Genomic DNA, 24886 nt, shown 5'->3' on the forward strand with positions numbered 1-24886 from the left:
ACATAAAATAAAATGATCATAATCTAAAAGTAGTAAATCATGCTATAATAAATACGGCTAATTTATAACGCATATAGAAAATGATCTTAATCTAAAAGTACTAAGTCATGCTAAAATAAATATGCCTAATAAGTATTAATTGCATGACTAAAGAAAAACTAAGTTATATATTTTCACTTTCTAAACCAACATAAAACTAAAGAATAGATATCCAACATTATTGTCATTTCTAGTGTTAGAATTGAATTTCTTTTGTTAGCATTTTTGTTGAGTTTTATTTGAGTTATTAACATCAATGATAAAACTTATTGGACCATTCAAAATTCTAAATTCAAATTTGAAATAATATGTTAAAAGACAAAAAACTATGAAAACAGTTTAAGAAATATTTATAAATTACATTATAATAAATATTTTTATGTATAAAATATTTTTGAAATTTTATACATGCAATGTCAGGTCGGGTTGGTTTGATTTGACTTTTTTTAGTTAAAACCAAACCAAACCAAACCAATGATGGTCGGGTTTTTCTTTTTTTAAAACCAAACCCAATCAAACCAAACCACTAGTCGAATCTTTTTCTCGATTTGATGCGGTTTGTCGGGTTACTTTGTACATTCCTACCCATTATGATTACGTTCATGATCCAGTATATAAAAAAGAAATAGTATTGCTATGGAAATGGCAGAAAAACTTAATTGTGAGTTAATCTACATATGGGAATTCATCGATTGGTGAGTTAAACTATACAACTTCGTTACACGAAATTTCGAAATAGAGAGATTCATCCTGCTTCCGTTCAACTTTCATTTGCCCGAACATGACAACGGTGACTAATTCCGCTTAATATAGGGCTAATTTATATTTAGACTTTTCACGTGCAACAGATACTTGTTCTACGTAAATGTATAATCAACAAAATTAAAAGAATAGCTACTGAAACAATTTCATAGAAATGCTTATTGCAATATATATTCGCAGTAGTCAAAGCAATGCTCCTTTTCATTCAATAACAAAGAACTGAAACAAGAGATCTCCTTTAAAAACATACATTAAAGTGCTGAAACTCTCAGATTTTGCTTAAAAAGAAATGAAACAACCACACATGAGTTGAAGGAATGCGGTCTAAATGACCAAAGCAGCACATTTACATAAATAGTACAAACACGATAAATACATTGACAGTTAAGGGGAACAACATCTGCAGTTGCACATCAATTTGCTTAGAAGAAAGAAGCAAGATTATGAATAACGACTGCTTACGACGAATGATGATAGTGTGCCTTCACTGGAGTACTTGGCTGCCATAATCAGAATTGAACTTGTCATACCTATGTGCATGGAGATGAGCGGATGGTCTTGTGTTGTTCAAAGCCATCTCAATATCTCTCTCTGTAATCCGTCCAACCTTCGGCAGCTCTGCAGAAGAATGCATATTTCAGTACTAATGCCAGGAGCCAAAGCTAAATGATCAAGAAACGATCTCAGCTAACCTTAGCACCAGATAAGACATCCACAAATTTAGTTACACATTTCATATATTGTAATCCCAAAATAAAGTTTTCCCGTAGATTATAAATGTATTTCCTGAAACCTTTTAAAGACGTTGCCCGATAAAAAAAAAAATTCTACGCATAATGCAAGCCTTACGAGATCAGTTTGACAATTACATCACTCAATAATCAACAATAACCAAGATCCCACTGGATCAATTAATTTGTTATGTTGAATCATTCTGAAACTTGTCACGAAGCAGGAAGAGTTGAATAAGAAGAGAAACTACAAGTTAGTTGCAGTAATAAGTTAACGTCTATGCTCTCTCATTTGACGTTGACCACTACAAGACTATTATTGCACGCATTAGCATCTGCACATGCATATGAAAAGCCCAAGAACCCAGATATAGTTTCACAAAAAAACATTTTGCACAATATTTGACACAGTTTGGAGACGAGTTCTTTATCCTCTGGAACATGGAAAACCACTGTCAAAAGTCAGAACTCATACAAGAACACAGCTATATGATGAGTTCTTACTAGATCAGTATCCTGATCATAAATGGATGATAAGAGAATGTTGAACACAACTGAAAGGAGAGATGCATTAGACTTTGTAATATTGACCCTAGAAAGTGCTTCATGAAGGTGTGGGATATACTTTTCTACCAGGCCACATATCTCTATCACTCCAGAATCATAGTTTTCCCGAGAAATTCCTGAGGTCCAGTGGCGCACGGTTTGGAACTAAGAGGATAATGTGCTCGCCTGCTCTACCCTCCACTTAAAAACCAGATTTTTGTCTGCAGCAGGATTCGAACCCATGACATGCGCCTAGCCCATACATCATATCTTGTGATCTTACCCGTGTGGCTTAGCACGCCCCTCCCTCTTATAAGGATAAATACCCATACTATTGAACTATACCTCCTCTCTACGAGATGAACTCGACAGAGAAGGAGGAGGAGGCATATTTCTTTTATATTAGAACAAAGAAAGCTTTTTTAGTTTCCTTGCACCCAGTTACAGGCGAGTCAGAAGCCCTTATAGCAAGAGCTAGCCCAAAGCCCTGGGAGCCAGGCCAGAATCATAGTTCATCTTCAAATTCTTAGTTTAACAAACAATAATTCATGACCTAAAGGAAAACTATGGCCTTACTTTGCAAATTTCTTGGAAGCATAAATCAGTCATTGTTATATGTTAATAAGCAATCCCCAAATCCATAACATGTAGGCCGCAAATATTAAAAGATAATGCATGACACGGATGTATGCTATGAATAGAGCGGTATTCCTATAGCTGACTCCAATTAGTCTGGGACTGAGCCGTAGTTGATTGGTTGAGTATATGTCATAATGTGACAAAAATAAGTTAAAAGTAAACAAGTCAGGTACAATAGTGAATTACCACAAGCGAAAATCTCAAAATTTAGCCCCTCAGGCACATTCATTATCATATACCCACAACTAACAAAGAACAGTGTAAGCATGTCATACCATCCCCGGGCACCACTTCTTGTTTCTCTTCCAGTTGTGCTATTAGACGTCTCAATGGTTGCATGGCAGCCTCCTTGCACAATAACCAGATATCAGAACCTGAAAAACCTTCTGTCTTTTCAACCAATAGGTCATAGGGTAGAGTCTCCTCTTCAGGTGCCGATGTCAGCACTTCCTCAAACATGGCCCTCCTTGCTTCTGGCTCTGGTAGAGGCACAAGAATCTAAAATTACAGTCAGTAGGTGAGTAACAAATTATTTTGTCAAGCTGTTACTTGTTGCTTTGACATTGTAGTAGATACGAACAAATAAAATCGCCCAAGATTGTTGTTTCAGCTGTTTTGCTCTTTTCCTTACATTATGCAGATATCTAACATGTGTTCGACAGAGATAACTGAAAATTTACATGCCCATGACTAACCCAGCTTAAGGAAGAAGGTTATTACTCGATCAAAAGCAAAAATATTGATTCACAATGAGACCAACAATTGAACCAACATTTGACTGGAACAGATACCAAATAAAATTTAATTTGATTAATAAACAACTTTTATGGAAATCGAACCACCAGTCCAGCACCCTCTAGCTAAAGCCTCATACCACTTGAAAAGCTTCCATTGACTCCAAATTTGGCAAGTTCAACACCAATTTACTAGGTAACAAAATGTACATTGGCTTCAGATTTCACATGTTCGATCCCAGTGTACAAGAGGGTCTTGAACAGAAGACTTGGTAAAGATGAAATTTCACTAAAACTTGTCTTACTGCTCTTATTCTTTGTCATTCAGCTGATAGTCTCATTATCAAGCTGAATATGTTACAGACGATTTGAAAAATTACCCGCTTCTCAAGACGCCTGAGCATAGCTGCATCTAGTTCCCAGGGAAGATTTGTTGCTGCCAGAACAAAGACAAGCTCATCTGTCCGCGTCAAACCATCCATCTGCAATCTAACTGAAATTATTAATTTGAGACTAGTATGACTATAAGAAAACATCTTCTTTATTAGGGCCATAGTAATGTAGAAGAAAAATCAACGTATGAGACATTCTAAGCTTTCTTTAGGTATGGTTTGATTTTCTTATCTTTTCGTTTTGATTGGGAGAAGGGGAGGGGAGGAGAGGGAGGGGAATAAATTATGCATGGATTATTTTCTTCAGATCTTTTTATCCCAGTCATGAGTAATAGTTATCCCTGATGATGGGCTCAAATATCAGTCAGATTTTGCTTATATCACAAATTTTCACACAGCAATGACCTTCTCTCTTTAGTCCCTATAATTACCCTCTTTACTTGAGTTACCTCATGCTTACTTCTTAATAGCAGCATGCCATGACAAAGTACATATAATAACACCACATGATAGAGCACATAATGATGACCTAATTGTTAGTGTCTGAAATATTTCTAGGTTAATGGAACATGAAGATCATAGGAGCTAAGTACGATCAGAGTCGAAGTGTAAGCTCACTACTTCAAAAGGGTTGGAAAATCAAAAGAATTCTTGGAATTTGCTGATATTCAAAAGTGTGCTGATATTCAAACCAGATTCAGCTTCAGGTACCTTACATCTCAGGAAAAAAGGATAAGATTTTGTAAGATGTAATCTCACAGGCTCATCTATCTTGAGGAATGTCTGAAGCATATCACGACATGCTACAACCTCCCATCCCCGACCACACAAAGAAGAAGAAAGGGACAAAGAGGACCATCATCTTCTAGGGTTAGTAAATGGCTTTTGATTGTCAATTGTGACATAGTGTGGTCACTGCTAACAAGGACAAGAATACATCTGGAGCAAGTAAATTTGGACTTTTGCATATCTGCAATGCACTTTTGAAAGTCAAGTATCACCTGTATGAGCAATTCGGTTTTTAAACGCCTACTAGCTTCATGCTCACTGCGTGCTTCACCACGTTGGCTGATGATTGCATCAATTTCATCCAAAAATATTGTTGAAGGTGCATGATGCCTTGCGAGGTCGAATAACACTTTTATCAATTTCTCCGAATCACCTGTATCAAAGTGGAAACTTTCAAAGGGTAGAACAAATTAAGTTTTCCTGAATTCATGTATCTAAAAGCTTATTAAACTATTAGCAGATGAGATACTTCTGGCCTTCTGGGATGATCTCCCTCGACTTTGACTACATAAAATTCAATAAAGATGATCGAACTACCTCTAACTATGTATTTCTTCATATTTTAACACATAAACAAACAGGTTTACCAGTAAAGAAGGAATCATAATTGTTAATTTTTTGTACAGAAGCTGAACCATAGAAACCCCTGGCCCCAACCATACATAGGCTTTGAATTCTGAATCCAGCCCGTGAGATGCCAATTTCCATCAAGGTTGACACAGATGAGAGCAGGTGACGTCTCAGTGTAGGAACACAAAACTTTACTTACTTCACTACAACATAACTTCATTGATATTATGTAAGAAGCTACATTAGAACATGCATTTGATTGAGCCATCAGGGGGCGTGTGTAGCACCTGGAATCTTAGAGACGATAAAATACCATATAAGCGATTGAATTACTCACGCAGAAGTCTTCTTACAAGGGGGGTGCTAGCAACTCACAAAGGCGTCTCTCGCCACAAGTTGGCCATCATAGCAGAACTTGTCCACTTATAATAGAATGCATCTACTAAAATAGTTTAACAGTCGCAAAACTCAGAAAACTTGTGCACTTATAATGGGATGCATCTACTAAAATATTTAACACATCTACAAAAATAAATTAACACTCCACACTCAAAGAGACTTATCTAGAAGAAGACATTTTTATTACACAAGAGTATTTTACAACAGTGAGGGTTAGACTAGAAACAAGATGTCTTCCAACTACTACAGAGGCTCCTATATATAGGAGATGAAAAGCTAGTACATATACTACACTTATTTAATTACATAGTACAAGTGTAACAATATTAAATGTCCCGTGGAGCATAAATATTTTGACTCCACGAGAATTTAAATGATGAACCCAATACTTTTGAGTTTGAACCACAACAAAAATATTTTTAGAAAGATTCAAGATTTTCTAAGTCTCAAAAATCAATACACTTAAATATTATGAGGATGTAGTATTGATGGCAGAGATACCAAAAGAACCATAAGATCTCCTGGGGAGAGCTCTTGGCTTGTACTATGAACACCTGGTAATATGGATATTCCGGATTAACACCGAAGGCGCCAGCATGGAACATCCATAATTCCTGAAAACTTGAAGTACATAAAAAGTCCTCCTTGCTAAAAAGATGGACAGATCAAAAGGATCCGAAAAATCAAATAGCCCCGGCGGGTAATGTGATGGCTTTGATAAAGACTTGGCCACGGGGCATTAGAGAACATGAATATTTGACCTGTTGATTTCTTCTTATTCCTGCATTTTTCTTTAGAAAATCTTTTTGAAAATTCACCTGGCCTTGAAAGAAAATCTACAAGAACATTATATTTTCGTTTCAAGTGTTTTACACGAAACTTGTAGGGAAGAACCACTGAGTCCATCTGAGTATTTGCGAATTTGGAATGACCTTGGGATTCAACTAGAGTAAATTAGGAAAATAATATATTTGCTAATTCCATTTTTCATTGCAATTATATTGCTTGTCCTTGTGCCGAGGGTCTACCGGAAACAACCTCTCTACCTCCCAAGATAGAGGTAAGGTCTGCGTACACTCTACCCTCCCCAGACCCCACTTTGTGGGATTTCATTGGACATGTTGTTGTTGCTATTTTCATGCAAGAACCTCTTTAAACATGGAATGGTAGTGTTGTTCAACATTGTTGAATTTTCCACTGGCGTTTCCACATTTTTCTTTGACCATTTTCTTCTTCAAATAAAATTGTACTCTAGTATTCATTGCTGACATTTGTCTGCAATATTTTCTTTCCAATATTGGAAATGTGTAGAGCATTTACTTTTTTTTTAATGTATTTCTTTTTTTCTTTTCACTACTTATCTTGTTCCTTGCCCCACGGCTGGCCATTTTTCTTTAGTTGTTTTGTGAGGGGAGAATATATCTAGAAACATTAGAAATAATATCTATTACATAATTTATTATCCCCAAATATTGTTGAATCTGCTTTGTTGTGAAGCCAGTATCGGAGACTTGAGCAGCTCCTCAGAAATGTGAGGACCTGGGGTACTCTCCAGGGGCAAAAAGCATGCCTAAAAAACCATTTTTTTGGCTGTAAGTATGATGATACATCACTTGTTTACATTTTATTATTGTGATACATGGGAGGAGCACATTGATTTCCTAAAACATTTTGCATCTTTAATAAGAAAAAAAAAGCATCATGCTTTTAGCGAAAAAAAATGGCTTTTACCAAAAAAGAAATTGATTTTTGGGCATGCTTTTTTCCCATGGGGAGTACACCCCAGGTCCACATATTTCTCAGGAGCTTGTCAAGTTCCCTGATACTGGGTTTACTACAAAGCAAATTCAGCAATTTTTGGGAGTAATAAATTATGTGAGATTTTATTCTTAATATTTCTACATATATTTCGGCCCTCACAAAAACGTTGCAAAAAAATCCCCATCCATGGAGCAAGGAACAAGATGATGCTGTGAGAAAAATAAAAGAGCTATCAAAAGAAGTCAGATCTCTGCACATTGCCTTCGATGGAAAGAAAATATTGCAGACAGGCCAACAATGAATATTGGAGTGCAGTTTTATTTGAAGAAGAAAATGGCCAAACGAAAATATGTGGTTACGCTAGTGGAAATTCAAAGATGCGGAACAACATTATCATTCCACTTTTCTTGCAGTGAAAAGTGGAATTCAAAAATTCAAATTTTTCCTAATTCACTCTGAGTTTCTTACTTGAGATGCATATGAAGGCTTTTTCGAGGATGATCTAGTTGAATCCCAAGATCAAACCAAATCCACAAATACTCAGATAGGCGCAGTGATTCTCTCCTTATAAGTTTCAGGTCAAGCACTTGAAGGGAAAAGATAATACTCTTGCTGATTTCCTTTCAAAACCAGGTGAGTTCTCAAGGAAGTTTTCTCAAGAAAAGAAGAAGGAAAAGAAAAAGTCAATGGATCAAATGTTCTTGCTCTCCGAGGCCCCGTGGCCGAACTCTTCATCATCATCACATTACCTGCCAGAGCTGTTTGAATTTTCGGATATTTTTGACCCGTTCCTGTTATTGGGAAGCAGGACTTTTTATGAACTCCAAGTTTTCAAAGCAAGGACTATTCATCCGGAATATCCATATTGCCAAGCTTGTACAACACAAGCTAAAGATTTTCCTAAAAAGCTCTTATGGTTCTTTGGGTACCTTTGTCATCAATACTACTTTCTCATGAAATTTAAATGTAGTGATTTCAAGACTTCGAAAATCTTGAACCTCACCTAAAAATATTTTGTTGTGGTTCAAACCTCAAAAATATTGGGTTCATCATTTTGATTGTCATGGAGTTAAAATATTTATGTTCCACGGGCCGTCTAATATTATCGAGAAGACTATCAATGTGTGGCCCAAAGTATCTCTATGGTATCATCTTCCATTCATCACCACAATCCAAACAAAGGAAAAGGAATACGCCGAAGCTCAGAAAATGATTTTTCAGCAAAATAGGTATATTCCGAAGGAGATTTTGCCAGGTGAGAAAGGAAATTGGTATTATACTCCCAAAATTTCTCATTGGCAGAATGTTGAAGACGAGCTCAAAAGATGCAGGGCAAGGTCTGAAGACACAGGAAAGAAAATCCAAAAGAGCAAGAATTATGGAGGAAGAAAATCCGCGCATAGAGAGATATTTCACAAGGGCTGAAAAGCGAAGATTGGAAAGGTGAAAGACAAGCATAATGCATAATTATGGATTAGAGAATGATAAAAAACCTTCCCTTTAACCTTTTTTTAGCCAACTTTCCCATCAGATAAACCATAAAACCAAAAAAATTAGCATAAGTTTTTTAAAGTTGTTTGCATCATGAATTCTCATTAGGAAAACCAAAAAATCAGCATAAGTCTTTAAAGTTTTAGCTACAATAAATTCCCTTTTGAAAAAGCAAAAAATATGTATATCTTCCCTATCTTTTTCACCACTCTACCCCACAAAAACACAAAACAATCTACACAAGTTTTTCACCTTTTAGTCACTTTACCCCACCTTAGTTTACCATGAAAATTCAAAAAACACCACCATAAATTGCCTACCCATAAAGTTTCCAAGTTTTCATGCCATGCAAACACTATTTAAGGGTCCCCTTTGTCATGAAAATAAAGTCATCCATATATAGCCATAAATTTCTAAGTTTCCATTCCATGAAAACACTATTTAAGGGCCCCTTTGCCATCATCCATGTCTAGCCATAACTTTACCAAAATCCAAGACCATGCAAGTTACTATTCCCTTGTTCATCGTCATGCACTATGCTTTCTCTATTAGCCACTTAAATATCTTACATTGTAAGACTTTTGTTTGTTGTATTTACTTTATTGTTTAAGTGTTCCACTTATATTATGTGTTGTAATTAAGTGTAGTACATGTACTAGCTTTTCATCTCCTATAAATAAGAGCCTTTGTGGTAGTTGGAGGACGACCAATTTCCAATCGAGCTTCACTCTTGTAAAAATAATTTGTGCAATAAAAAATGTCTTCTTCTAGCTAAGTCTCCTATAGTTTCGTCCTTCAAATGGTGGGGATATATGGTTGATTTATAATTGAGTGTAGAGTCTTAAACTACTTTAGTAGATGAGAAAAATTATTATAGTAATAGAGGAAACTTATCTTAGTAGTTGCATTGCATTATTGCATTATGAGTGAAAAATACTTTAGTAGTTGTGTTGCGTTGTAAGTGTGAAATTATTTTTGTTAGTACGAGGGTTTTCCGAGTTTCGCTGTTGATGGCCAATTTGTGGCGAGGGATGCCTTTGTGAGCCTCCAGCACCCCCTTGTAGGAAGACGTTTGTGTGAAGCAACTCGATCTCTACCAAAGTGAGTTTGCGCGAGCAATTCAATCTCTAGGAAAGTACTTTTGCGCTGGTAATTCAATTCTCTGCCAAGGTACTTTTCCTGTCTAGTAGTTTAGTTCTATCTCTACTGAGTCTTTTACCGTCTCTGCGAGTCCGGTCACCCGTGCACTAACAACACAATCCAACTATCAAAACAATTTTACACCTACAACGCAATACAATTACTAAAGTATTTTGTACTCATAATGCAATGCAACTACTAAAATAAGCTTCCTCTACTATTACAATATTTTTTCTCATCTACTAAAATAGTTTAAGACTCTACACTCAATTACAAACCAGCCATACCCCCACCATTTGAAGGAAGAAACTATAAGAGGCTTAGCTAGAAGAAGACATCTTTTATTGCACAAAATATTTTACAGAGTGAGAGCTAAATTGAAAATTGAATGTCTTTCAACTACTACAAAGGCTCCTATTTATAGGAGATGAAAAGCTAGTACATGTCCTACACTTATTTACAGCACGTAGTACAAGTGGAACACTTAAACAATAAAGTAAATACAACAAAGTCTTATAATGTAAGACACTTAAGTGGCTAATAGACAAAGCATAGTGCATGATGATGAACTAGAGAACAAGGGAATAGTAACTTGCATGGCCTTGGGTTTTGGTCAAGTTTTGTCTAGACATGGATAATGGCAAAGGGGCCCTTAAACAGTATTTGCATACCATGGAAACTTGGGAATTTTATGTCTATACTTGGATGACTTTATTTTCATGGCAAAGGGGCCCTTAAATAGTGTTTGCATGGCATGGAAACTTGGAAACTTTATGGCTATACATGAGTAGACAATTTATGGTTGTGTTTTTTGGATTTTCATGGTAAACTAAGGTGGGGTAAAGTGGCTTAAAGGTAAAAAAAAAACTTGTGCAGACTTTTTTGTTTTTTTATGGTGGTTTTTTGTGGGGTAGAGACAGAGTGGTGAAAAAGATAAAGAAGATATACATGTTTTTTGCTTTTTCAAATGAGAATTTATTGTAGCTAAAACTTTAAAAACTTATGCTAATTTTTTTGGCTTTTCAAATTTGAATTTATGATGCAAACAACTTAAAAGATTTATGCTAATTTTTGGAATTTTTGGTTTTTCTGATGGGAATTATGGTGAAGGAAGTTGGCTAAAAAAGGATTAAAAGCAAGGTTTTTCTTCTTCTCTAGTCCATAATTATGCATTATGCTTGTCTTCTAACCCTTGCAATCTTCGCTTTTCAACCCTTGTGAAATATCGTCTCCTCCATATTTCATAATATTCTTTGAGCGGTGCTTCGACTTCCTCCAAACGAGGATGAGTGGTAGAATAATTTTCTTCTTCATCTGACCATACTCCCTTCAGGTAGTGGTTGTTCTGTTGGAACATAAATATTTTGACTCCACGAGAAATATTTTTGCGGTTTGAACCACAACAAAAATATTTTGAAGAGAGGGTTCAAGATTTTTAAAATCTCTGAAATCATTACATTTAAATTCCATGAGATGTAGTATTGATGGCACAAATACCAAAAGAACCATAATAGCTCCTGAGGAAAAAATTTCGGCTTGTGCTATGAAACCCTGGCAATATGGCTACTCTTGATGAATAGTTCCTGCTTTGAAAACTTGGAGTTCTTAATAAGCCTTGTATGCTAATAAAGTGATCTAAAGAATTCGGAAGACTAAACAACTCTGGAGGATGATGTGATGATGGCGATGATGAACCGAGCCGCGAGGCCTTTGAGAATGTGAGCACTTGACCGGTTGACTTCTTTTTATTCCTGTGTTTCTTTTGAGAGAATCTTTTGGAAAATTCACCTGGCCTTGAAGGAAATCAGCAAGAATGTTATTTTTTCCTTTCAAGTGCCTGACCTGAAACTTGTAGGGAGAAAACCACTAAGTATCTGCGGATTTGAAATGATATTGGAATTCCGCTAGAGCATACTCGAAAAAGCCGTCATATCCATCTCAATAAGAAACTCAGAGTGAATTAGGAAAAAATTGAATTTTTTAATTCCATTTTTCACCGTAACTGCATATTTTCCTCTGACCATCTTTTTCTTCCAATAAAATTGCACTCCAATATTCATTGCTAGCATTTGTCTACAATATTTTCTTTCCATCAGAGGTAATGTGCAAAGATCGGACTTCTTTTGATATATCTTTTATTTTTCTCATAGCATCATCTTGTTCCTTGTCCCATGGATGGGCATTTTCTTGCAACATTTTTGTGAGGGGAGAAATATATGTAGAAATATTAGAATTAAAATCTCACATAGTTTATCACTCCCAAAAATTGCTGAAATTGCTTTGTAGTAAACCCAGTATCAGGGAACTTGAGAAGCTCCTGAGAAATATGTGGACCTGGGATTTACTCTCCATGAGAAAAATGCATGCCCAAAAAATCATTTTTTTTTTTTGTCAGAAACCATTTTTTCACTGAAAGCATTATGCCATTTTTTCTAATCAAAGATGCAAACTGATTGAGCAAACTAATGTGCTCCTTGATGTGCCGTGAAATTACGGCGCATTCGATGCCAATTGCTTAGTCTTTTGTGAATCCTCAAGTACTTTTGATGCCGTTTGTCGTGTTTTTGTGTTGATTTGTAGAATAACAAGTGTTGGAAGCAACATAAGGCAAAATGAATAAAAAACAAGCTAAAGTGAACCAAAAAACCACCTGTGAGTCGCATGTACTGCATGCGAGTCGCAGGTGCTGCAGCATCTGATGACAGAGATACTCAGAACTGAAGATAGTGATGCAGCACATGCGAGTCGCACGTGGTGCATGCGAGTCGCACCTGATGCAGCAGATGTTGCACCACAACTGTTTGAAGATGCAGTACCTGCGAGACTTTGGTGCAATCTGCAACTCGCAGGTTGCACATGGAACACCAAGTGCGATTCGCACCAGATGCGCAGGGGTATTTTTGTCTAGAATTGTTTCCCGTTTTGGAAAGTCTATAAATAGATTTCTAGGGTTTTGGACTCATTATTCTACAACTTTTAAAGTTGTCTTTTTGTGGAGCACATTTATTATTAGTTGGTGAAGCTTTTAAGAGATTCCTTTGCTTTTGTCATCTTCTCCATTCAAATACTTTTGTAAGCTTTATGAATACACTTTATATGATTGTTTTACTTTTAATGAATATTAGTAGCTAATCTCTTTAGCTAAGGTTGTGAGACCAAATGTGTTAGTTATGTGATTGGGTTTCATATTCATACTTCGTTTATATGCTAATGGTGTTTTCTATTAACTCTTCAAGCGTTAATGTCTTGTGATGGTGTACAACATTATTTGTGCCTTAATACCATTACTTTGCTTGGAAAAGAAAGTAGAGGTTAGAAAAAGAGTTACTAGCAACAATTTGGGTCATTAAATCCATCTAATAGCTTGAGCTAGGAATAGGAAAGCTAGTTGAGGCTAAATGAGTGTTCTCATATAAAACATTCTAGGGCTTGGAAAAGCCTAGGATGAAATTTGCTAATTTGGTTGGAAAACTTTTGGCAAGAATCACGTGACCCTTGGTTTAATACACCTGGGCATATGAATGAGTTGAAGTGATACCCAAGCGCATTACTTTCCATTGGAACCACAACCTTAGTCCTTTCTACCAATAGTTTACATCTTTTAATAACTCTTAATCATTAATGAACAAACATCAAACCAATTACTATTATATTCCCCTCTCCCTTGAAATATAGACTAATAGTCGAGCGTTACACTTAACAAGTATATTTCTTCATTGTATTCTCTGTGGGATTCGACCCCAACCTCGATGGGTTCTATATTTGACAACGACCGCTTACTCCTGACATTAAAGGTGTAATTTGGGCGTATCACTCCTCCCAAGTATCACTAATCAATAATGTGTCATCAATGTAAGCAAGTGGTGTAATCGGCTGAAATATTTTTATTGTGGCGTTTTGAACAAAGTTGGAGCAGTTTTTAAATCAAAAGGCGGGACTTTCCATTGGAAATGGTGCTCGAGTATGCAAAAACCTGTTTTTCCCTATCTTCCGGGTGAATTCCCAATTGCCAAAAAACTGTTTTGAGATCAAACTATAAAAAATATTTGGCATTGGCAAGGTGAGAAAAAATATTAAGTGATTAACTTACCTCTTGTTTGTTCAGCTCTTTCGTTGACACAAAATTCTTCACACGGCCACTGCATATTTATCATCCAAGAGGAAATGATCAACAACATCATGGTGATCCCACAAGCCAAAATTAAAGTCTATGCATCCAAGTGGACAAACCAACACACGTGATAGCTTTCTTTGATACTGGAGCAGTCATGAATCCAGCAGTCCTTCCAGATGAATATTGGGTCTTATACTTCAATAACTTCAAAACAATCTTAAATGGAATTTTGACAACTGTCATCACCAAGCACCGGATCACCATTGAGTTCTTACCAAATTAATTGGGTCAGATGTACCAGGTAAGGACTTAACTATTGGGTTTGATATTTATAGGATTTTGCAGGACAAACTTCATATCAGAGCCAATGGGATAGCATTCATAAAACAATTCAAGTCTTATTATGAGGTCCCAAGGTTATTCCAGTTCAATGAAGAAGAATAGTCAAGGAAAATGAGATGTGAATCACACAATATTCTTGTGCTGAGATTCATACTGAATTCTTGACCAAACGCAACAATCCTTTGTGAAAAATGAAGAGTTTTTCATCAAGCTACCTTTCAAGAAAAATGGAAGTATCAATCCAACAAAAGCATGTCATTCTGGCATGAACCCTTAGCAACTTCAGCTTGCAAAAGAGGAGAGCCAAGAGCTGGTGGAGATTGATTTGATTGAGCCATCAAATTCACAGGGGGCGTGTGAAGCAACTGATGTCAACAAAAGAGCTAAATAAACAAAAGGTAAGTTAAGATTGGTAAGTAATTACCAACCAATTATCATTGTTCTCTTAGATGACAAATTTCCCATCCCAAATAAGCTCACTCTTTTTTCGCACCTTACTAGCGCCAAACATTTTTCAAAGCTTGATCTCAAATCAGGTTTTGGCAATTGGGAATCCACTCGGAAGATTGGAGGGAAAAAAACAGATTTTTTGCATACCCGAGCACCATTTTCAATAGAAAGTTATGCCTTTTGGTTAAAAACTACTCCATCTTTGTTTTAAAAGGCGATGATAAAAATACTTCTGCTCATCCTCCATACATCACTTGTTTACATTTACAACATATTTGTTTAGTGGTACTTAGGAGGAGCACATTAATTTGCTCAACCAATTTGCAGTTTTGGTAAGAAAAAATGTCAAGCCAAAAAATAGTTTTCGCCACAAAAAAGAAATTGATTTTTTAGGTATACATTTTGCCCATGGGGAGTACACCAAGAGCTGCTCAAGTTCCCCCATACTGGTCTTCACAACAAGGCAGATTCAACAATTTTTGGCGGTAATTAATTATGTAAGAGATTTATTCCTAATGTTTCTACATATATTTCTCTCGTCACAAAAATGCTAAAGAAAAATGTCCAGCCATGGGGCAAGGAACAAGATGAAGCAGTGAACAAAATAAAAGAAATATCAAAATGGGTCAAAGCTCTACATATTTCGTCTAATGGAAAGAAAATATTGTAGGCAGATGCCAGCAATGAATATTTGAGTGCAATTTTATTTGAAGAAGAAAATGGTCAAAGAAAAATATGTGGTTATGCTAGCGGAAAATTCGAAAATGTTGAACAACACATTCGAAAATCTTATTCTTGAAAATGTTGAACAACACATTCCAAATTGAAAGAGATTCTTGTAGTGAAAAATGGAATTTTTTTTTTCTTTCCTAATTCACTCTGAGTTTCTGATTGAAATGGATATGAAGGTTTTTCCAAGAACGAGCCAGCTGAAATCCAAGGTCATTCCGGATCAGCGAATACTCAAATGGACTCAGTGGTTCTCTTCCTACATGTTTCAAGTAAAGTAAACCTTACCTTGTCAAAAAAACATGTTTCAAGTAAAGCACTTGAAAAGAAAAGATAACTTTCTTGCAGATTTCCTTTCAAGGCTAGGTGAATTTTCAAAAGAAAAGCGCAGGAATAAGAAGAAGTTAACAAGTCAAATATTCATGTTCCCAAACACACCGCAACCATGTTCTTTATCAAAGCAATCATATCACCTGCCGAAGCTGTTTGATTTTTCGGATAGTTTTGATCCGTCATCTTATTAGCAAGGAGGACTTTCTATGAACTTCAAATTTTTCACAACAAGAACTATTCATCTAGATTGCCAGGTTTTCATCACACAAGCCAAGAATTTTCATCAGGAGCTTTTATGGTTCTTTTGGTATTTGTGTCATCAACACTACATCATCCTGAAATTTAAGTGTAGTGATTTTCAAGACTTTAGAAATCTTGAACCTTCTCTAAAAATATTTTTGCCATGGTTAACCTCAAAAATATTGGGTTCATTTTATTAAATCTCGTGGAGTCAAAATATTTATGTTCCACATGACAATTAATATTATCAAAGGATATGTCCATGCTATGTCTATGGTGTCATTTTGGTGGCACAATCTTAGCCATGGAAAAAGAATACGCCGAAGCTCAGAGGATAATCAACATGCAGCACAGGCACATCCCAAAGGAAGTATGGTCATATGAAGCATAATATTGTTCTACCACCCAACCTCATTGGGAAGATGTTAAAATAGCGCCCAAGGAATATTATGAAATGTTTGATGATTCCCAAGACCCATTTGAAATTAATCCAGCAAATATTGCTAGGATTAACTTAAGTGGCAGAACCAGTGCTTCACCGTAGGAAAGAAAAGGCAAAATGACAAAAGTTATGGAAGAAGAACATCCTCACTACAAGTGATATTTCACAAGGGCTGAAAAGTGGAAATTGGAAAGTAAACAAAGGTAAAATACATGCATAATGGATAGACTAGAGAAAAGAAAAAGTTTGCACAAGTCTTCGTAACCATTTTTGCCAATTTCCCTCACCACAATTCCCCATTAGAAAAATAAAAAATCTACACTAGTCCTTACAACTTCTAGTCATTTTACCCAACAATAAATCTTCCTTTGAAAAATAAAAATCTGCACAAGTTCGTCAAACGTTTTAGCCTTCTTACCGCCACCATAAATCCCCATATTTTATAAACAAAAAACATCCCCATATGATAAGAAAAAATCTGCAGAACTTGTTTAACCTTATAGCCACTTTACCCCACCAAAAATTACCATGTGAAAAAGAGAAATCTGCACAAGTTGTTCCACCTTTTAGCCACTTTATCCCACCAAAAATCAGCATGAAAAAACATAAAGACCACTATAATTTGTCTACCCATGTCTTGCCATAAAATTCCCAAAATTCCATGCAAGTTACTATTCTAGGGTCCTTTTGTCGTGAAAGAAGAATAAACGTGTCTTGCCCTAGTTTACTTTATTTTTGGTGTAAACAGGATATGGTGGGGGAAGTAGAATCCTTAGTTGATTTTATAGGACATCTGTAAGCTCTATTTTTTTTTTTTTTTGCTGTTTCAAGGTAGTTTCAGCCTACCAAGGGATGTAAGATTATACCTCATCACCATATGATGAGTTTTTTGTGTGAATACAAAGTTACCTTTTACTCGAAAAAAGAAGAATAAACATGTCTTGCCCTAAAAATTCCAAAATCCCATGCCATTCAACTTACTCTTCTATGGTCCCATGCCATGTGAGTTACTATTCTAGGGTCCTTTTGCTATCATCCATGTCTTTCCATAAAAGTTACATTATTCCATGCCATGCAAGTTACTATTCCAGGGTCCCCATGTCATAAGCAGGGGCGGACCTACCCTATTAGGAGGGAGTGCACGGGCACCTGGTAACTTCGGCGGAAACTTCATGTATGTAGGTAAATATATTTATGGCATAGGTATATAAAACAAAAGGCACCCGAAAGCATAACAGAGGGCACTTGCGGAAGATGAACCTTTTTAAGCTCATAAAAACTCAAAATATTATAAATGTGAACTATCTTGTCAAATAAATATATATATCAAAATTGGCTTTTCACCAACTTATCTTACTACTAGGCGTAATTTTAATTTTTTTATATTTGCTTCCCCATTTCCTCTAATTTTATTCAATAAAATCAAATTGAATGAGAAAAAATCTAATGAACTGAACTAATTTGTGTTTATTGGTCAAGATGGCTGTTTATAAATAACAAAATTATTATATGGCATTGAAATAAATCCAAAACCGATCAGACCGACTAAATATACCCCTTATATTGGTCTATATAACAAGCAATATATTTATATTAAATGCAATGGTGCACCCGCAACCTTTAAATCCTAGGTCCGCCTCTGGTCATAAGACTTGTTCTCTAACTCATACAATTTCCTATGCTTTGTCTATTAGATAAAAGAGTGCCTAACATAGTAAGACTTTTATGTTTGTTGCTTGTTATTTGTGTTTACACATGTACTATGTAAGTAAATAACTGTAGTACATGTCCTAGCTTTTCATCTCCTATATATAGGGGCCTTTGTAGTAGTTGAAAGACATCTTATTTCCAATCTAGCTCACTCTTGTAAATTACTCTTGGTGCAATAATAATGTCTTCTTCTAGCTAAGTCTTCCATAGTTTCTTCCTTCAAAGTATGAGAAGATGGCTGGTTTATATTTGAGTGTGGAGTGTTAAATTATATTAATAGATGTGTTAAATTATTTTAGTAGATGCATTCCATTATAAGTCCACAGGTTTTCTGAGTATTGGTATGACGGCCAAGTTGTGGCAAGAGACGCCTTTGTGAGCTTCTAGCACCCCCTTGTAGGAAGACTTTTGTGCAAGTAATTCTATCGTTACTAAGGTATTTCATCGCCTCTAATATTCCGGGTTGTACATGTACACACACCCTGTGGTGCTTGTTCAACAAATAAACCATGCACCTTACTATGTTCACAGTGCCATCCAATTCCGAAATACTGGACAACTTTCAAGGGGAAGTCAAGGATAACATAGAAATTACAGCTAACTTATAGCCATTAAATATTTGTATTATGCTACTTGATCCACTTAAATTCAATACAATATTTTCTACTACAAGTCTAACATTGTCCTTTTTCCTTTAATAGGATGGTTATGTCAGTTTCTTCCTCATTTCTTTTCTAAAATCATATAACTCAAAACTCTAATGAGCTGGGTTTACTTTTTCCGTTATCTAAATACTTGAAATCTTCCAATATTTGCCCCACTTTTCTTTTCAATCAACATTAAAGCAGTATCGATTTTCAGTTGTTGTATTCATAGCTTTGCCAGACAAATAAGATGGAAAATTGGTGAAAGCATTTTAGTAAGTCACATGGCTAATTCTTACCACGCCATTTGCTGACAACTGATGATGCTGAGATGTTGAAGAAAGTCGTATTGCATTCAGTAGCAACAGCCTTTGCAAGCATCGTCTAGAAAATCAACATGAATAAGATAACTAGTTAGTTAATAATCCTTCAAGCTCAGTCCATCTGCCATATCGTGTTACTGAATTTTAAATTATACTGATTCCAACATGATACGAATATAAAGAGTGAACATATCACCCAATAGTATTACCAAAGAATGGAAATAAACAGTACAAATTGTGAAAAGAAAGGAATGTGAAAAATGACAGAAGCAGGACATAACATTTGATTTCAATAGCATATCAAGACGAAGAATAAAGTGAATACAAACCTTTCCTGTTCCTGGTGGGCCAAAAAGGAGGATACCTTTCCATGGAGATAGAAGACCTGTAAAGTACCTTAAAAAACAGAAACGAGAGCCTGGCTCAGTTATGAGGACTCCGGTCTCTCTTTTGATCTCCTAAGGAAGCAGTTCAGGAGAAATAAGTTAAGAAGCAAAAATCCCAGAAAAATATTATTGGGTACACTGCAGAGACTAAATCTTTCTTCATTAGGTTTGTACCACAAAATAAGAATTTTTGCATATTCAACTTGGGTGATAGTAGCACATAGAAAAGTGTTGGTTTACAGAACCTACTTTGGATATTTTATTGGCATGACAACAGCCTCTTTTAGTAGACGTTTGGCATTCTCCAATCCTTTGATGCTCTCCCACTTAACATCAGGGCTACCACGAATAATATCCCTGGGAAGGTAAAAGAAGATAGAAATTTGGAAAAATATTATATTTTCAATTTTGATGACAGCAAGCACGATGGAATATGAGGTTTAATTAACAGCAACAGATTTCAGGTCATTTTGTAGTCACTTACCTAATTAAGCTTTCTCCTAAAGCACGCATTTCTGCTGACTCAAAAGGAAGAAGCAGAGATCTCTGCCTGAAAAATCGGTGAATCCAGGAAAAAAATGATGCTCCAGCAGTTAATAGTTGTTTTATCTTAAACAATGAGTATGTCGCATATTTATTGGAAGGCAAATATTTCAGTGGTAGAGCATGCACAGTGTATATATATTTGATAATTGTAGCTAGCTGTACAGTATTAAACACAAGCAACCAAACACAAAAAGTTTAAGGTAGTTATTTGGTGAATCATACGGTTTTTCATCCCTTCCGGCAGATGAAACTCCATTAGAGTGCGCTGAGCTCCCATTATTTGCCTAAATCAAGACAAACCGGTTACGGATGTCAGATGGATAACCATGTACCAAGTATAGAATTTTGTGACCAGTATATTAGAAATTATTAGAAAAATACCTGATTGTGCTCCAAGATGGACAAATCTGAGGTATTCTTTACATGCCCGTTTCCATTTGATATCACAGTCGAAGAATTTCCATTATATACAGCTTGACCATTTTCATCCATATCTTCTGCACCAGAATCTTTCTTTCTCCCAAACTTAATCTCATAGAACAACTTGAAGTCCTAAATATGGACAGCAAAAACAGTGTTATCAAAAGCGAAAAGCGCGAAAAAAGCTCTAAGGTCAGCTGGGGCTTTAAGCGCGAAGCGCGGGCTTTAATGAAAAAAAGCGCAATGGTGCAAAAATACAAATATATATATGTTTAGTCCAAGATTAATAACAATAAGCATGAATAACAAATATATGGACAAAGAAATTGTAAAAATATTAAGATAAAGTGAAATATCAATCATCTAGTGTCACCTCCTCAAGAGAGGCTCACTGGGAAGGCAACAATGAGGACCACAAATACCATCTCGTCAAGTGGGAGAAGGTGACTCAACCAAAATTTCAAGGTCTTGGTATCAAGGACCTTGCAGCTCATAACAAAAGCATGATGATGAAGTGGCTTTGGAGATTCAATCTGGAGGATGCAGGGTTATGGAAAGATGTTGTGATAGCTAAACATGGAATATTGGATCACTGGTGCACAAAGGCCTCTACTCTTCCTTATGGAGTGGGTCTCTGGAAGGGTATTAGAAGATTGTGGGACACCTTTGTTCAACAGACTCATTTTGAAGTGGGCAATGGCTCACTCTTAAGATTCTGGAAGGACAAATGGGTTGGAAGTACCATCCTTCAGGATGACTTTCCAAATTTGTTCAGAATATCTCAAGATCCCAACTCTGTAATTGCTGCTAACAGAGAAGGGAACATTTGGGACCTGTCTTTCAGAAGAAACATGTATGATTGGGAAGTGAATGAGTTGCTAGATCTTTTCTCGAGACTTCAACAATGTTTCATCAATCCCCAGGCAGCTGACAAACTCAAATGGGGACAACAGAGTGGGGGAATCTACACAGTCAAGGAAGGATACCATCAAATGTGCTCTAGAAATCCATTCATAGACAATTGGCCCTGGAAACTCATTTGGAGAACAAACTACCTCTTAAAGTCATATGTTTCACTTGGACAGCTCTATATGAGGCTTGTCTTACTCAAGACAACCTGATGAAAAGGAACACTCAGCTTCCAAGCAGATGCCATATGTGCAGAAAGGAGGTTGAAACTACGAGGTATCTTTTCCTCCACTGTGAAGTGGCCTCAGAAATCTGGAATCTGTTTTTTTGCCTCTTTGGTCTTAATTGGACCATTCCTCTCTCAATAAAGGAAGCTTATGAGAGCTGCAATCTATGGAAAGTTGACAAAGCCATCAAGAAAATCTGGAACATGGTACCAGCTTGTATATTTTGGTGTATCTGGTTAGACAGGAATAGGAGATGTTTTCAGGGGGTGTCAACACCTTTAGGTCTTTTGAAAGCAAGGTGTATTGCCAATTTGTTTAGTTGGACCAAATTGGTCCCTGTAGGTAATGCAGATCAACTTTTGGATTTTACTAGCTCATTAGTTCTGGCTTAGATATTTGTTGTACAGCCAGCCAGTCTTCTTTTTGTAAGCTCAAATGCTATATCTTGTAATTATTGCATCTTCTTGATGCCTTTGATTAAAACCACTTACTTCATCCAAAAAAAAAGTATGTCTTAGAGCCTTGATGACGACGCTGAAGCGCACATAAAGCGAGGCGAAGCGCTCAACATGTTTTGAGCCTCGCTTCAGGGCTTAAGCGCGCTTAAAGCGCGCCTTTGATAACACTGAGCAAAAACAAGTACCTTATGTAAGTACTCCTGCTTCCCGATTGAGATTTATTAATTTCATCAAGAGAAAACATCTAGGCATATGAAATCATTCAGCACTTTCAATTAGGTCTAACAATTATTCAGGTTTGCTCTTTTGAATTTCACACCGATTTTCCTAAAATTGATGCCATTTGTATAAACTGCAATTGTGACTACTTTTCTGTTTCCTCCCAAATTGTTTCGAAGACCGGAATGCTAATGAATGAATGAGAACCAAACCAAGACATAAGCAATTCAAATTAATGAACAACATCAATCTCACAATTATTGATACCTGTAGGAATCCACACAATGTCAAGCACATACTTTTAGGTTCTACTCATTTTGAACTTTTCTCAAGATTGTTTAGCTGATCCCACTTCAAATCAACTAAGGTAAGAATCACTTGCATTCATAATTGAGACATCATTCATGTTTCCTTCTATATAAGACCACATTATGGTCCGAGAAAGAGACTTATCAAATCAGAACCTAACGGACAAACTCATATATCTCCTAATTTCTTCCTACCAACATTTCCTCACCAATTAAACAATCCACAATAGAATTCCTAGTTTCTGAACTTTACTTTAGCTTTCAATCCAAATAGTTCAGAACAATCAAATGAGATTTCCTTAACAGCAAGTTATGCTGAAATCCTGACAAGTCGCCATGATTTCCGTCACAAGACTTGTCTTAACAACAAGTTATGGTAATCGTCAGGATTTTAGCCACAAATTTTGATGAATCGCCAGGTTCTTTCCGAAATTGTAAGAATTAAGAAACAATCAAAACAAAACCGGAAAAAGGTCAAAAATCACCCAAAAAAAGTCAAACTCACATGTCCTAATCTCTTCCTTTCCAACATTTCTTCACTAATTCAACAGCTTACAGAATTCACACACAATTATCACATGCATGCAGGAAATTAAACAATGCTAAGCACACTCGACCTTCAATCTAAGCTAGCGTTTGGTTATAGATTCTGGATCAAATTTTGAAAATTTATCTTCAAAATATTTTCAATTTCCAAACACTGGCTCAGGCCAGTTTTTGGGAGAAATTTCACTTTCAGTCACAAAACTTCAAATTTTTTCGAAGTAAACTGCATGTCAAAAACGTTCATAATCTATGGCCAAACGGGAACTAAACAATGCTAATTAAGCGCAGTCGAGCTTCAATTTAAGTTTAACAATATCAATAAAACAAGCACAATTGGAGAACTGAGATATTTAAGAGTTGTTATTTGGCGATTGAGAGTACCTCAAAGGACCAGCGTGTGAGAGAAGGTTCGTCGGCCATTTTTTCTTTCCGATCGAAAAGAGAGAGATCTTTACACAAATTTCTCTCTCTCTCTCTCTCTCTCCACCAAAAAACACGCAGATGCACGCTACACCATGTGTACGTAAGCAATTATTAATGGAGAATTTCTTTAGAGTGCAATCTGAGTAACAAGCATGTGTTTTTAATTCTCAAAAAAGAAATACAACCTCTGACCTAATTTACGTGATATAATTTGATTAGGCATAAAATTAAAAAAAAAATTGAAACTTATAATTTAAAATAAGTCATATATATTTGTGTGATTATAAATTATTTCATTAAGGTAATAGAGAAATTTTAAATTAAATTATTTCTAAATATAAAAATATATCATTTTTTTGAGAAAGTGTATTATATAAATTGGTACAGAGGAATAGTAATGATCAAAAGTACACCTTAACAATCACTTGTTTTTTTTAGCTTCACATCCCAATCAATTGTTTCCCTTTTCAGTCTAGACTATCACTATCCATATATTAAAACACATCTTGAATTGATTAGGTTTGCTATTAGTTGTTCCTTATTTTCATCTGACTACCGCTATCTGTGTATGAAAACAATGATAGTTCAGTTTAGTTAGAAAAAAGGAAAGAAATATTTTTAAAACTTGTGGTATTTGTGTACTGTAAATCATTTTATTAAGGATAAAAGGAAAAAAATTTAAGTTAAATTATTTTTAAATATAAAAATGTATCATTTTTTTTAGACAGATAAAAAAGAAAAATGTATTACATAAATTAAGATAGAGGAAATAGTAGTTAATTTATTTTTGACCATTAACTCATTTAAAAATTTAAAAATGGAGAGAATAATAATTGAGAGAATCTTCGAGAGAGCTGTAGAGTGGGACCTGAGTATAATGTTTCTGTTGAGCTGTTGTATTCGTGCATCATACAAGGCAAAAACGTGAGGCCAAGAGGCAGTGGTTGGGTAAATTTGATAGGTGAATGTGAGACCAATTGAAATTTGTTGTTATTTGGAAAAGCTTTTCAGGTCAACATTGTCATGAAGTGGAGAATTTGACCGCCATGGGAGCGGGGTTAAAAAGTGATGAATATCCGGGTGAAGAAATACTCCGTCGTTAATTTTTACTTATTAATGTTTGA

General features: G+C 35.7%; 1 protein-coding gene across 1 annotated transcript; it reads right to left on the reverse strand.

The window, feature by feature from the left end:
- Window positions 1-974: 974 nt before the first annotated feature.
- LOC132609218 (uncharacterized) lies at window positions 975-23896 on the reverse strand. Its single transcript, XM_060323095.1, has 11 exons — window positions 23721-23896; window positions 20634-20804; window positions 20475-20536; window positions 20191-20256; window positions 19956-20063; window positions 19650-19716; window positions 19297-19381; window positions 4845-5005; window positions 3832-3933; window positions 2993-3215; window positions 975-1419 (listed from the first exon to the last, which is right to left on the reverse strand). Exons 1-11 carry the CDS (start codon window positions 23757-23759, stop codon window positions 1286-1288), a joined length of 1218 nt encoding a protein of 405 aa, XP_060179078.1. The 5' UTR covers window positions 23760-23896; the 3' UTR covers window positions 975-1285.
- Between the last annotated feature and the right edge of the window lie 990 nt (window positions 23897-24886).

This window comes from Lycium barbarum, chromosome 9 (assembly GCF_019175385.1).
Source record: "Lycium barbarum isolate Lr01 chromosome 9, ASM1917538v2, whole genome shotgun sequence".
NCBI lineage: Eukaryota > Viridiplantae > Streptophyta > Magnoliopsida > Solanales > Solanaceae > Lycium > Lycium barbarum.

Bases quoted from the DNA above. Each gene is read 5' to 3' on its own strand.
- LOC132609218 (XM_060323095.1), bottom strand. From the start codon at position 23,759: ATGGCCGACGAACCTTCTCTCACACGCTGGTCCTTTGAG. The intron at 20,805-23,720 runs GTACTCTCAATC...GTCCATATTTAG, and splicing joins TCACACGCTGGTCCTTTGAG to GACTTCAAGTTGTTCTATGA. The intron at 19,717-19,955 runs GTAGGTTCTGTA...CTGTTTTTTAAG, and splicing joins ATGCCAATAAAATATCCAAA to GTACTTTACAGGTCTTCTAT.